At 39.8% G+C, this 14,825-nt stretch overlaps 1 protein-coding gene across 4 annotated transcripts in view; it reads right to left on the reverse strand.

Annotated features, from left to right (window-relative positions):
• KDM4C (lysine demethylase 4C) overlaps positions 1 to 14,825 on the reverse strand; it is a 397,703-nt gene that overhangs the window by 129,950 nt on the left and 252,928 nt on the right. For all 4 annotated transcript variants that reach the window (XM_075931603.2, XM_075931602.2, XM_075931604.2 and 1 more), the window contains 3 exons: positions 10,642 to 10,823; positions 5,211 to 5,424; positions 3,832 to 3,908 (listed from right to left, as the gene is read on the reverse strand). In XM_075931603.2, coding sequence (XP_075787718.2) covers positions 3,832 to 3,908; positions 5,211 to 5,424; positions 10,642 to 10,823 — 473 coding nt within the window. The remainder of the gene's footprint in view (positions 1 to 3,831; positions 3,909 to 5,210; positions 5,425 to 10,641; positions 10,824 to 14,825) is intronic.

The raw sequence follows: 14,825 nt of genomic DNA on the forward strand, positions 1-14,825 counted from the left end.
GTAAAATTACAGAAGTTTCCCCGTATTGAATTAAGAATGTCATTCAAACAAGCAACCAAGTCAGTGGGAGCTTTGCCACTTTTGCACTGCCAATCCTCCAGGACTGTCCTGAAGTCCCAAGGAATTAAATATTAATCTTTAATTAAGGATTATGTCATGGATGTAGTCTCCACAAATTCATCCAACCAAAATTGGCAACCCTATTTTGCCATTTACTTCAAGTGAAACCAGAATTTCACCTTGGAATTTATCCTCTCTCAACTCCCACAATGCACACTAATAAAATAAATTGTTTGTATAAGCGTAACTAAGCTAAACGTGGTAAGAAAGGATACTGAATGCTAGATTAAAAAGAGAATTTTTAAAGTAGATTTAGCACCATTAAAAGATGCCAGATTTATAGCTTTGAAAAATTTCCAGGTATACACAAAATAGCTAAAATAAATAGGCAATACTAATACATATTTACAAAAGTTATCTTACCAATGTGCTTCTAGAAGGGACAACTTCTAAAAATGAGACGGCATTTATCTCTCTATGTCCATTCAATCTCTGATGTACCCAGTGATACTCCCAACCAAAATGTCAACTTGTGCCATTAAGACAGTAATTTCCATTATATAGACAAATTCGGACAAAGAATTGCCCTGAGGCTAACTCCTCATTTCACACAGGTCACCAAACTCTATTTAAAGGAATATGAAGTTGTCAGCACTAATAAACTAGCAACACTTTTATTGACGCGCAACTAAAACTACAAAATTTCACTTAAATGTATTCTACACAAGTCTTTAAATGAAAAGTTAAAAACTGGTTGTCCTGGTTTACGACCCACTACTTTCAAACTTCCTAGAAACATCACTTCTCTCGTGTATCCCTGAAAAAACAGAAATCCTGAAATCATGAAGTCCTCTGGGCCTCCTCCTCATCAGTTCCAATGCCCACTTTTCCACAACCTCCAGACATCTCTCTAACACTACCCATCTTCCCATTAAGTCCTAACATTCCTCCTCAGTGCTTTCCCACACAATACAAATAAAATATAACAGCAGTTTGTTGGGGAAAGGCAGACTGGCTATTCATATAAAATAAAGTGTTCTTATATTGCTTCTACCACTATGTTATATGACAGTCTGGTGTTTTTAAACTAGACCATTTCTTAAGTAATCTACAGCTCTTGAGCTGTTTGAGGAATTTCCCTTTTTACCTTACTTCAGTATGAAATGAACAAAATAAGGGATCTCATAGTCTTTTATACTTTTGCCCCCTGTTTGATAAACATACTTATTACATACCAAAAATTCAACTCTTTCTACTTTTTCCTTTACGTCACACTGCTGTACATAGTAATCAGAGATATAGAGTTGTTTTTAATATCAGACTTCAAGAATATTTTCTGAAGGTTCTCACTATTCTGAACACAAAAATGTAGCTTTTCCATCTCTACTGCAGTCACACAGGGAATTTTCATGAATGTTCGCCTTGCAACCCCAACACTTAGAAATGCCATAGCTGTCCCTTTCCTGAAAGGAAATTGACAAACTTTTTGTTAGAGCAGCAGGGCTGTCTAACCCTGTTCACTTAACTGATAATTAGATTCTGAGTTAAAGGCACCCTGTCACTTGCTAGGATTGACTTTTGCCTTTTCTCTTACCCACCCACGACTCTGGAAAACAGTTAGAAAAGCAGTTTCTGAAGTCCTGAAACTCCTGATTATTTGACAATGCCTTTAACAAGTTTTTTTCCTCATTGACCAGCAAAAGAGAAACATGAAAAGATTTTACAGAAATAGAAATTGATTCAGTACATATTATAATAGCTATGCAATGAGCAAACACTGGACTAGATCCTTATAAATCAGACCTCTCTCTGCTAGTTTTAAACCTGCTTGTTCCACTCAGCTTAGTCAATACAGACAGCACGCTTATTATTCAGGGGGTTCAGTTGGTGGTACTCTCAAACTGTATCCCCAGTAGAAAACTCCCTGAGAACAGGGAGCTTTGAGTACTGCTTGAATGCCACCCAATCTGAGCCAGGATCCTCCCTTTTATGGAGCACCAGGACCAACAGACAGAATGGAAGTTGAGAAAAGCTTTTTGACTGGGGCAGGGAGCTGCCCTACCTCAGTGAGCAATGTCACATTTTCCAGTAGGGTGGACATGCTGCATCCACAGATTTCATCCCCTGATTCTTATTACAGGCAGTCCCCGGGTTACATGGATCCGACTTACATCGCATCCCTACTTAAAACGGGGTGAGGCAACCCCGCACTAGCTGCTTCCGCCCAGCAGACCAGGCAGACGCGAAACTAGCGCCCCTCCCCCCAGCAGACCAGGGAGACGTGGAGCGGCTTTTCTCAGCAGACACCTCAGCTTGAGAATAAAGGACTGAGGGAAGTGAGGTGTGGGAGAATAAAACTGAGCTCTGGAGAAATGTTTGGCTAGAGTTTCCCCTACAATACGTACCAGTTCCGACTTACATACAAATTCAATTTAAGAACAAACCTACAGTCCCTATCTTGTACGTAACCTGGGGACTGCCTGTACTCACTTTTCTAAAGGTACATGATTATAAGTCTTAACAGAAGTCAGATAATTAAAACCAGGAGAAAGCCTGAAATGAGAGATGTGCCTTAACTCACCCTCTAAAATAGGGTTTGCGCTCAGACTCAATTGCACCAGAATGAATTTGAAAAGTTGAGAGCTTGCTACTGAAAGTGTCTGAACTCTAGCCCTACACCGAGTCAACACACAAGCACATACAACTACTGTGCCTCAACTGACCACAACCATCATGGCAGGATGTATTGGGGGAAAATAGTCTCTAAGATAAAAGATCTCAGGATAATCTCTCTCAACTGATGGCAAGACAGGGAGATATTTAAACAATGATATAGTAATAATGCTTTTCTTGTTGAGGCATCACTATAATAATCTTGAGCAGTCAATGCCAAAGCACTTTGCAAAGGAGATCAGTATCATTATCATTGTTTTACACACAGAGAAACTGAGGCACAGAGCAAGGCCCTGATTTGCCCAAGGTCACAGGCAGCCTAATGGCAGAGCTTGGAATAGAACTCTAGTATCCCGAGTCCAAGCCCAGTGCTCTCTTTACTATACCACACAACCTTCATGCATTAAATATATTGTTAATGTCCCTTTTTTAAATGAATCCCTATTTAAACCTGAGGAACTCAGGGTCAGTTGGTACCATTTACAGTGCTTTAAAGCTTATTATGTGTATATAGCTACCTGTTTGGAATGGGGGTTTTTTTGCACGTAAGTCAGTAAATGTGCAAATGTAGACAGACAATTTGGAAAATTTGGCCTTTAGTATTCTAATGCTGAAGTGGCCAATATTTCTTTATCAAGTATAGTTCATGCTTACTAGATAGCTTTACAACTCAGTTATACCATCCATTCAATTCATATCAATCATATTTAATAAGTAGTTAGTGAATTTAATATTGAAATGATTGTACCACATTAAATCAAGAGGTTAGTTGTCCATTAATCAATTTTGTCAGTTACAGCTTGGAATTTCCTAAAAAGATGGTAAAATGAAATGCTTTCCTAGACAACACAACTGCCATAAAATGTAACAGAAATTCATTTGGGGAAGGCAGATTGGCTAAATTCTGAATGTGGGGTGGGTAAATGAAAAAAAAAAAAAGAAAAGAAAAGAAAAAACATACTTCACCAGCAATAACGCACGTATTTGGAAGGTCTTGGCTCTATATGCGGTGTTCCACATACGATACCTTGTGTGCTTTTTTGGGGGCGGGGGGTGGAGGGTTTTTAGTACAAAAACTAAATAAACTATACAACTTACAGCTGTCCAGGCTCCTTTTTTGCATCGAGAACACAGCCATCCATCATGGATTTCATGAGAAGGAACACCATAACAACCTATAATAAGAGAGTTGGGTTAATTAACATATTTTGCCCTTCTGAGTACCGATAGCTCCACATAATTCAGCGGTATATACAAACTAAAATAACACATGCCTTGTGACCAAAATGACTAAATAATGAGTCCCTTCCCAGGTGAAGTTTAATGGTACTGCATAATCAATTTATCGGATACACAGGTAGCAATTCATCTAGTTCTCAACTCTGAGAAGCTGTACTTTTATTAGTTTCTGCTAGTCCAGTAATGGGCACTATTGTTTTTTCCATATGATAAAAATTAAAAATCAGGCAAATGAAATAACACTAAATCTTTCCAACTATTTGGCACCTATATATGGGGATCACACAGTGCTATACCAATGTTAACTAGTTACAACCCAGCACCTCTCTACGGAAATTACTCCATCTGACACTTCTGAAAAGGGGAAGAATATATTAGAGTAAAATTATAGACCCCAACTGAAGTTAATAGCAAAACTTCCAACTTCTGTCTTGCCAGAGCTTCACCCTAGGTATTTAACAGGGCAACATAACACTACACAACAGTTTAGAATAGGAAGAAAACACGTTATTCTAATAAAAGTTCAGGGTGAATTTTACAAGAAGTAACAGATACAGGAACTGCTGGTAGGCACACGAGTAACTGGAGAAAAACTGGGCATTGGGGCTAATCCCCCAGACCAGGACATTAGACCTAATGCCTATATAGTTAATGAAAGTGCTATGTGACAATTATTGATCGCAAGCAGTCAAGGACCTTGGTTTCACTTCTCTATTGAAAAGAGGACATCTCTAGCATTATATCGTCTCCTAAGGGAGGGAAAAAAAGTTTACGCTGGGCACTAGTTCAATACTGACTTAGAAGGAGGGCACCATCTATTTAATAATCCGAGTATTCCTTGGAGATATCCCATCTAAACACTGGCCTGGCTCTTACTTTTGAAATCTACGGAGATCACAGCAGAACGTGATGTGGTTGCACATATATTTTGTTTATGCTAAGTTTGATAATTACCAGCAGATGAGACTGAAATTATAGATATTAAGATTCAGTCTGTTCTACCATGATAACGACTATTTACAGGGTTCCAACTATTTCTTGTTTCCATAGACTATCAACAATTCCCTGAATATGTGATGTCCTGATATAGAGGCTTACCCTAACCATTCTGAGAATTACATATAAATTGATCTTACTACATTCAGAATATTTTGTGTGCTACTCATAAACCTTTGTAAAGCAAATAAGGCAAAATTGTATATCTTAACTTCCATAAATGAAGTGATTAGTTTATTTACTTGCATGAACCTGTACACAACACTTTGCACAGGAAATTAGAAGACTTGTTCCATCCTCTTCAATAAAGGCATTTGAGGGATAGTTTTCAGTGTTTTCTTCGCTATAAATAAAACACATCTCTGGAATAAGTGGTTTAGTCTTTTCACCAGCTGTAAATGTTTCATCTGATTTTGTTTCCCAGCAAGTATAATTTTCTTCATTATGGTTGTCTGGCTGGAAATACATAATATTTATATTTAACTAAAAGACACAAAAGGCTTATTTATTTGTTATTTTGACGGGTGAACACACTTTTCCCCTTCAGTTCTTAAACTAACGGCTTAACAGTTTCAAAAGAAAATTAGCTGCTTTCAAAACATCCATCTCCACTATTTTCTTTAGTTACTTGAATTATTTTGGTAGGTCTCAGATTAAAAATAGCACTCCAGCAGCCTGAAAGTTAGTGCAGCTGCAACTGTGCCATGGAGGGCAGGGAGAGAATTTCCAGCCCTGCTCTGTTCCCAGGTCAGCTCTGCCCTCAGCCTGGCTCCTCCCACAACCCTTTCCACCCCTAGTTTTCCTCTACCCTCAGGCCCAGCTCCATTCTCTATCCCCAGACCAGCTCTGAGCCCAGCCACAGCTACACTCTGCCCTTTGTTCTGCCCCAGCCCAGCTCTGCCCTCGTTCCCTCTCTGCCCCTAGGCCAACTCTGCCATCAGCCCAAGCTCCTCTTCTGAAAATGCCTTGGCTATGCAGTAATGGGGGGGGGGGAGGGGGAAGAGGGCACACTGCATTGAATTAAAAGGTTCACTGCTCTAGACTACAGGTTAGTCTGCAGTGCAGCCAGCATCTGCAGCCTTCTGATTTTGACTGTGCTAAGATTAGCACAATGTTTATGTGGTACTGTATTCCTCACTTTTACATTGAAGCCACTCTCTCATTTACAAAAAAGTAAAGCCCCAGCAGTTAAAAAATATGAGAGTCAATAAAATCCTTTTGCCTCTGCCCAATGCCTCATTCTTTAAAGACAGTTTTACTTAATTTGGAAAGGCAGTGATGTCAAATCCAGAATTAAAACCATGCAAAAGTTATTGTCTGAAATATGAAAGATGCATTGCCCTTACAGATGTCCCACCCCAAACACGTTATTTTAAAAATAGTTTGCTGGAGAAGATTCAGCTTTAATATTGGAGCAAACTGCAAACATTTAGAGTGAAAGAACAAATGTGGACTCGGTGTGGAGGTGGCGGCGTGGTGTTAGAGGCCTGTAATAGTGCTGTAATGTAAGTCCACCAAGAAGTATAGGGATGCTGCATTTCCCACACACTGTAGAAGCAGAAGTTCTGGGCTGCAGAGGAATGAGAGGTTTGTTCCCTCACTGGTGTACATATGCCTCTTCATAATATAGAGTTTATTGTGACACCTTTCTCCTTGGCAATGGGGTAATCCATGGTACCATGAGTAGAAGGCATGGCATAACTCAGGATGACTCAGTGGCTGCTATACCATCTGTACAGGTTGAACCTCTGTGGTCCGGGACACTCTGGTATGGCAACATCCATGGCAGAACCATGGATGTTGTAGGACCAGAGAGCCCCTGGACCAGAGAAATTTCGAAGAGAGCAGCAGAACCCCAGCAGCTCCAGGGCTGGCCACAGAGCCGGATCCAAGTGGCCAGGGATAAGAGAGCCTGGTGATCTGCTAACAGATCCTGGGAGTCTGTCAGCAAAGGGGCTGACCTCTTCTGGTCTAGCAAACTCCCTCCTTAGTCAGGTCCCAAGAGAGCCATACCAGGGCGGTCCAACCTGTACAACTACACGTAACTCCCTCATCAGCACTGAGAATCAGGGAAAACTCTGAATATTCCTGGAACAAGTTAAAGCAGCAAGTGGAGCTGCATCTGAAAGTCACTGGGGCAAAGAGACTGGAGGATGAACAAAAGATTAACACAAGCAGGCCTAAAAGCCCTAGATATATACAGTGCATACAGATGGTGGTGGGGAAAGAGAAGAAATGTTCAGAAATAATGAAAACATTCGACGAACACCATGTTTCTAAAAATGTGACTTAGGCAAGAGATATATTTAGAATTAGAACACAAAATGAAGGAAGAACATTGTAGGAGTTTGTCACAGACTAAAAATGAAAAAGTCAGTCCTCTTCAGCATGGAATATTAAAAGACTCATTAAAGACCAGATTGTCCTGGAGTTCAGTAATAAAAAAGTCTGTGAACAGTTAGTTAGGGAAATGGATCTGACACTAGGTAGGCAACACGTATCTATTAAGCAGCAGAACAAACAGAGACACTAAATAAAAAGCTTAGAGAAAGGTATAGAGCACGACTCAATAATATAATTACACCAACAAGGGGAAAGGTCACAGAAATTAAACTGACCAGTGACAGAAAAATGGAAAGCAAGAAATGAGCCAGTGATGTGGCAACCAGCAAGAGCCTTTGGGCAAATATGTGGAAACTACAATAAATCTCACCATTATGCTAAAATGTGCAGAGAATTGCAAAAATGAATTCTTCAAACAAAGAGGAACTGCTGATCTTAAAGAGGAGGCATATGAAAATGTGACAGATTGGTTAATTAAAATGTGGACTGTCACAGGGTGAATGAAGGCAGGCCAGTTCCCTTGAGACAGAAAAGTTGCTTTCATTTGGCCAATAAAGAGAGTGGAGTAGCACCTGGGATCCATAAAGGACCAAAGAAACATCAGATGAGTCAGGGCTGCCTTGAAAGGAGGAAATCTGCACAAGAGGAGAGCTGCCAAAGGCAGAAGATGTTTTCTGGGGTAAGGCTAAAGGCAAGAAAAGCAGCAAGAGGAGTTTGCTGGCTTAGTTCCCCAAGCCAGAACCAGAGGCCTGGAAGCAGAGGGAGGTGCCCGCTGGCTCTAAATTGGAGAGCCAAAGCCAAAAGCTGAAAGCCAAAGCTGAAGGCTGGGGAGTATTGGAAGAGATTATCTGCAGACATCTCCACTACTGACAGCTGGGCCCACTGATATCTCTATACTAGAGAGCTGGACCCAAAAGAGCTGTCAGAAGACAAATGGAGCAGGAAGAATGAGGAGTACTCCCCTGGTGAGGATGATCTCCAAGCACAGAGACTGTTGGGGTTCTCATTTAAGAACAGGGTTGCACACTAGCAAGAAGGGCCAGGGTGGCTGTCCTGGCAATGATGGACAGAAGACGATTGACAAAGAGTCCAGGTGTGGCAAAAGGTGCTGGCGTACGGTATGCAAGAGATAAAATGGAATGGGATCTTAATGACTGAGAGCAGTGAGTGATGAAAGTTTCGGAGTTTTTGTTGCAGCCTATTTGCAGTAATAGTATTTTAAAAACACAGCCCCTAGAAAGGGTATATTGAGGTAAAAGAGCATGGCACTGAGTCCTTGGTTAATCTCACAGGGGAAACTGAGGAAGGCATTCCTATGATGATGCAGAGAACTGTAAAAAAAAAGGGGGGGGAGGGTTCTGACGGTATCTGGACCCTAAGGAGCTAAACAAAACCATGAAGAGAGAACACTTCCACCAGCTCACAAGAAGAGAACTGCTGTCAGGTAGTAGGAGCCAAATTCTTCAACAAATTAAATGTACTACTGGATTTTGGCAGATCCCTTTGGACACTGAGAACTCCAAGATCTGACATCAAGCAGACCATCTTGGCAGATATGGCTTCCTCAGATTGCCTTCCAGAACATATTCAGCTCCAGAAATATTTCAGCATGCAATGAGCCAGACGCTAGCCGTTCTAGCATGTGTGAAAGTATTCGTGGATGACCTAACAATTTGAGGCAGCACTACCACTGATCATCAGGAACAATTGAGGAGAGTACTGGAAACTATGAGAACAAATAACATTAAACTGAACAAGGCCACACGCCCATCTGAAACAACAAAAACAACGTAGTTGGGAAAGAGACTATCCACAAAGGGAATCTTGCCCTGTGAATCAAAGGTTCAGACAACACTGAACATGCTGAGACCTGAAGATAAAAAGGGAATTCAAAGAGGAGGACACAAATCCTAGTTCTAACAGTGATAAGGAAAACATTGGAATGAATACATCAAGGGTACCTGGGAATGACCAATCAAAAAGAAGACACAGAGAAATTGTACTCTGACTAATAATGACATTCCACACCTGCTCATCATTTTGTTCATATAAAAAAAATACAAAAATTCCCAGCAAAGAGAACCAAGCAAAAATAATTATTTGGAATTCCATCAGAAAAAGTTGGAATTGACATGGTCAGCTTGAGAAGACATGATCACCTGATTATAACCAATTTCTCAGAAATAGTCACACTTAAAGATATGGCATCAGGAACTGTTTTCAGGCATATTAAATCTGAATGGCATGGAATTCCAACAGTAAGAACAGGGAATTCTTGGACTTTGTTAAAATATACACCTTTCATTATAAGACATCTAGTCCCATATATCCTCAAGCCAATGAATAATCTTAATGTAAAGTACGTATACTGAAAAACTGGCTGAGAAAAAGAAATAGATGCAAAAGAATATCCATAATCATCACTACTCCAGGCAGAGCTATACCACCACAATGTGCAAAGTCACCTACTGAACTTCTTTAGAAGAGGTATATTTGATTATTAAATATGGGATATAAATGAAGGGTGCCTCAAGAGCCTGTGATAGTGAGAAAAAAGATAAGTAAATTACAACCCCACAAAATATTACGAAAAAGTAGCAAGATCTCTTCCATAGTTTAAAAAAAACCAAAGATGTAGTAAGAATCTGACCAATGCTACAGTGACCAAAAATATGCTACATTGCTCATACTCAGTGACTACAGATGAGGGCACAATCTTATGAAAGAATAAGCATCTGCTTAAGACACCTGACAACTTAGCTGAGACAAGTGAGGTGAGAGCAGATATTTTGAAAAACATTTGCAAACTGAGCCTCTTATTGATCGTCAAACTAAACTTTAGAGAAGGATTTGAGTTTGCAGTGCAGCAGATTGGGTAGACCACTGAAATGCCCCAAGAGACTGGTCAAGACATGTTAGGGTTGTGTTTAAGCAATCAAAAGAGCAAACTTAGTTTGTGTATTTGTAGTAGTTTGATAGTTTAATTTAGTTTAGTCAGGTAAGTTCAAAAATGGATCTAAAATGAGAAGATGTGCTATACAGTAACTCCCCCAGGAAATTTAGAGATGCCAAACATCCTGTGCACTCTAGATGCAGTTTTTAGTTTTCTACTGGGATACACTTCCTGCTGGGAGCAGACACAAAGAAGCTCATGATAGGGCAGTCCCAGTGATTTTGTGGTTATTTATGGTCTTAAACAGAATATTCACAAATTAACCTTCTACAATGATTAGTGTTTGTATAATTTAATTTTACTGTCATGCACAGCTATAAGGGATACATTAAAGACACCTTTCCAAATAACTACTGAATTATTTCAATCTGGCTTACCTTGTAGTAGGGCAAAAGGAGAGTGCAAATGGCACAATGGGGATCCATTTTGGCAACAGATGCATTATATTCTTTTTCAGCAACGAAATTATGTGCTCTTTTCTGCCAAAGGTGGACAAGAGGCTTGGCCCATGACTCCGTTTCTTGCTCTTCCTCTTCTATTAAGTGAGTTTCAAGCAGCTCTTAAAGAAAACAAACATCTGATAACACAGTGTTCTTGGGATAAAGGCAAACAATACTGAAGTATCCATCTGTACTAACAATGAATAGCAAAAAATGTCAAAAGAATTTCTGCATGTGGAAAAAAATCATAGAATCATAGGACTGGAAGGGACCTCGAGAGGTCATCGAGTCCAGCCCCCCGCCCTCAAGGCAGGACCAAGCTCCGTCTACACCATCCCTGGCAGATGTCTATCTAACCTGTTCTTAAATATCTCCAGAGAGGGAGATTCCACCACCTCCCTTGGCAATTTATTCCAATATTTGACCACCCTGACAGTTAGGAATTTTTTCCTAATGTCCAATCTAAACCTCTCTTGCTGCACTTTAAGCCCATTACTCCTTGTCCTGTCCTCAGAAACCAAGAGCAACAAATTTTCTCCTTCCTCTTTGTGACACCCTTTTAGATATTTGAAAACTGCTATCATGTCCCCCCTTAATCTTCTTTTTTCCAAACTAAACAAGCCCAGTTCATGAAGCCTGGCTTCATAGGTCATGTTCTCTAGACCTTTAATCATTCTTGTCACTCTTCTCTGTACCCTTTCCAATTTCTACACATCTTTCCTGAAATGTGGCGCCCAGAACTGGACACAGTACTCCAGCTGAGGCCTAACTAGTGCAGAGTAGAGCAGCAGAATGACTTCACGAGTTTTGCTTACAACACACCTGTTGATACAACCTAGAATCATATTTGCTTTTTTTGTAACAGCATCACACTGTTGACTCATATTCAACTTGTGGTCCACTATGACCCCTAGATCCCTTTCTGCCATGCTCCTTCCTAGACAGTCGCTTCCCATCTTGTATGTATGGAACTGACTGTTCCTTCCTAAGTGGAGCACTTTGCATTTCTCTTTACTAAACTTCATCCCGTTGACCTCTGACCATTTCTCTAACTTGCTAAGGTCATTTTGGATTATGTCCCTATCCTCCAAAGAAGTTGCAACCCTACCCAGTTTGGTATCATCTGGTATCATAGAAATAAAAGGAAACTCAAGAGGTCATCAAGTCTAGTCCTGTGCATTCATGGCAGGAAGTAAGTACCATCTCACAATCCCGACAGGTGTTTGTCTAACCTACTCTTAAAAATCTCCAGTGATGGAGATTCCACCACCTACCTAGAGAAATTATTCCAGTGCTTAGAGGAAGGTTTTTCCTAACATCCAGCCTAAACTTCCCATGCTGCAATTTAATCCCATTGCTTCCTATCTTATCATGAGAGGTTAAAGAGAATTATTTTTCATTCTCCTCCTTGTAGCAACCTTGTGGGTACTTAAAAACTGTTATCATGGACCCCCTCAATTTTCCCTTTTCTAGACTAAACCAATCCAGTTCTTTCAGTCTTTCTTCATAGGTCATGCTTTCTATATCTTTAATCATTTTTGTTGCAAAATAACAATACAATTATGCAGTGCAGTGAAAATATCCACAGTGCATAGTAGAGAAGAGAGCTTTCCCTGTGTTAAATTCTTACTTTCCCACAGGCTACGTCTAGACTGCATCCCTCTGTGGACAGAGAGTTGTGGATTAGGCCCATCGAAATTGCTAATGAAGCAGAGATTTAACTATCCTGTGCCTCATTAGCATAAACATGGCAGCTGCTTTTTTCGAAACCAAGTTTTTTAAAAAAAAAAGGCAGTCTAGACGCAGATCTTTCAAAAAAGGCTTTTTCGACAGATCCTGTATTCCTCAAAAAATGAGGTTTACTGGATCCGTTGAAAGGCTTTATTTTTTACATGTCCACATCTAGACTGCTGTGTTTTTTTTCCGAAAAAACTCGGCTTAAAAAAAAGCGGCAGCCATGTTTTATGCTAACGAGGCACGGGATATTTAAATCCCTGCTTCATTAGCAATTTCGACGTGCCTAATCTACATCTCTCTGTTGACAGAGAGGTGTAGTGTAGACACCTCCCTCCCCCCAAAAACCAACAGGGAGAGTTCCGATCTTTATATTTCTTAACATTTGTGTTTATACTCAGCTCTACATAGTTTGCTATATCCTTCATCTCTTACTTCCTGCAACCTCTTTCTCCTTCCTAGTATGCACTCCACTTTAACTCCCACCACTGTTTTCTGAGATTCAGGTAACCACATTCTGACTAAAGAACTTTTTTTAAAAAAATCTCTGAATGGTCAACTGAGGTAAGTGAATATTAAGTACCTTAACTAGTCATTATTGGTTAAAAAAACCCTACTAATTCAAAGGTTACAATTTAAAATTAAGATAAACTAAAAAAAATCATTCTTAAACTGAACAAAAAGTGTCTACCCACAACCCTGCACCCACTTAACTAAGCTACTTTAAAACAAGCCCTTTTAAGCCAGTGAAAGTTTGCATGTCAACAAGGCCTAAAAGAAGTCAGCTAGTACTGAACAAGGACAACCAGGAAATTAACTGAAGAAAATTAAATATCACAGTATTTCTACACACACAGAAAGTTTGACACTAGCATCCTTAATAAATTTAAATATGGTTGTATGGAGCAGGTGCAGAGTACTCTCATATCAAGTCAGAACCTCTCTTTGTATGCTTTGCAAGTGCAATAACAGCAGCCATTTAAATGACAGCCTTACACCTATAGAGTCAAAATCCTTTACAAACATTAATTAAACTCTGACCACCCCTATAAAACGGGTAAGGAATATTATTAAGGCAGTGCATCTATTCCAAAGTTTGGTTTATTAAGTGAACTCCAAGTTTTAATAAAAGGAAATGAGAATGAAGCAGGGAGAAAAGGAAGAACAACAAAGTTTTGAAATTCAACCAACTTGAACTGAAGTATGAGTTCAAGGTTCTGAGTATTCACAAACTTCATCCCACGCTGGTGAATATGGTGGTGAACCTCCTTCTCTCAGTCATTTAGAAAAATAGACACATCCCAATCTCAACTGTTTCCAGAACCCCAGATGAAGACCAGCTCCCCTAGTTATTCACAGAAATCTTTATACACTGAAATCTGACTGTAGCACATAAGGATATATGTGCAGCAAAGTATGGATAGGGATAAGTATGACAGGAACGGCTGGAAATTGGCCCCAACAGGTGTCAGACTGAAGACATATTGGAAGATCCCTAACAGCGTGCTGAAATCTCTCAGGACGTGTCTACATAGAAGAGTTATTCTGAAATAACTCAGATTATTTCGAAATAACAGACTGAGCATCTACGCAGCAAGCCCATTATTTTGAAATAATTTCAAAATAATGGGCTTATTAACTCTGACTTCTGTAACCCTGATTTCATGAGGAATACAGGAAGTCAAAGGAAGAGTGTTCTTCCTACAACTTCCTGCAGTGTAGACCATGCCAAAAGCTAAATTAAGATATTCTGGCTTCAGCTACGCAATTAATGTGGCTGAAGTTGTGTCTCTTTAATCGATTTTGGCCCACAATGGAGACATACCCCCAGTGGCAGTAAGCAAAGCTTTACTGAACTTGGAGCAACAGAAAACTGAAGTGAGAAGCTAAAAGTTGATATAGGTTGGTTCAAAGCCGCCCCAATAAAAGATGCCACCACCTGAAGGAAATGCAGTTACAGTAGAGAAGATGTTCCTACCAACTATAAATACTAACCGTATTAGTTCCAGATTTAACATGATTGTGAAATGCTTAGATTATAAGTTAATATCATCTTAGAATTAATGGAGTACCATTTCTGGCCACTACAGTTTTCTAATGCTACTTTTTGTGAGCTTAAGAGCTCAGCACTTCAGGAAGTACATTTTGTATCTCTGAGCAGCTGGTCTTTTTATTTGTGCTTTCACAAGTACATTGTATGCTTTTTGTAATTCCACCTACATCTCTGGCTGCATATTGCACAACATTTCCTCACAGAACAGTGAAATGAATGGACCTCCATCTTCCAAAATGTTTATTAATTGGATTACGTGGGCATCAAAGGAGATTTTTCTTTATTAATGAATCTTTTATTCTTTTCATAATTCCTTCATTACAACCCTCGAGCC

The sequence above is a fragment of the Pelodiscus sinensis genome, chromosome 6 (assembly GCF_052426305.1).
Source record: "Pelodiscus sinensis isolate ZL-2025 chromosome 6, ASM5242630v1, whole genome shotgun sequence".
NCBI lineage: Eukaryota > Metazoa > Chordata > Testudines > Trionychidae > Pelodiscus > Pelodiscus sinensis.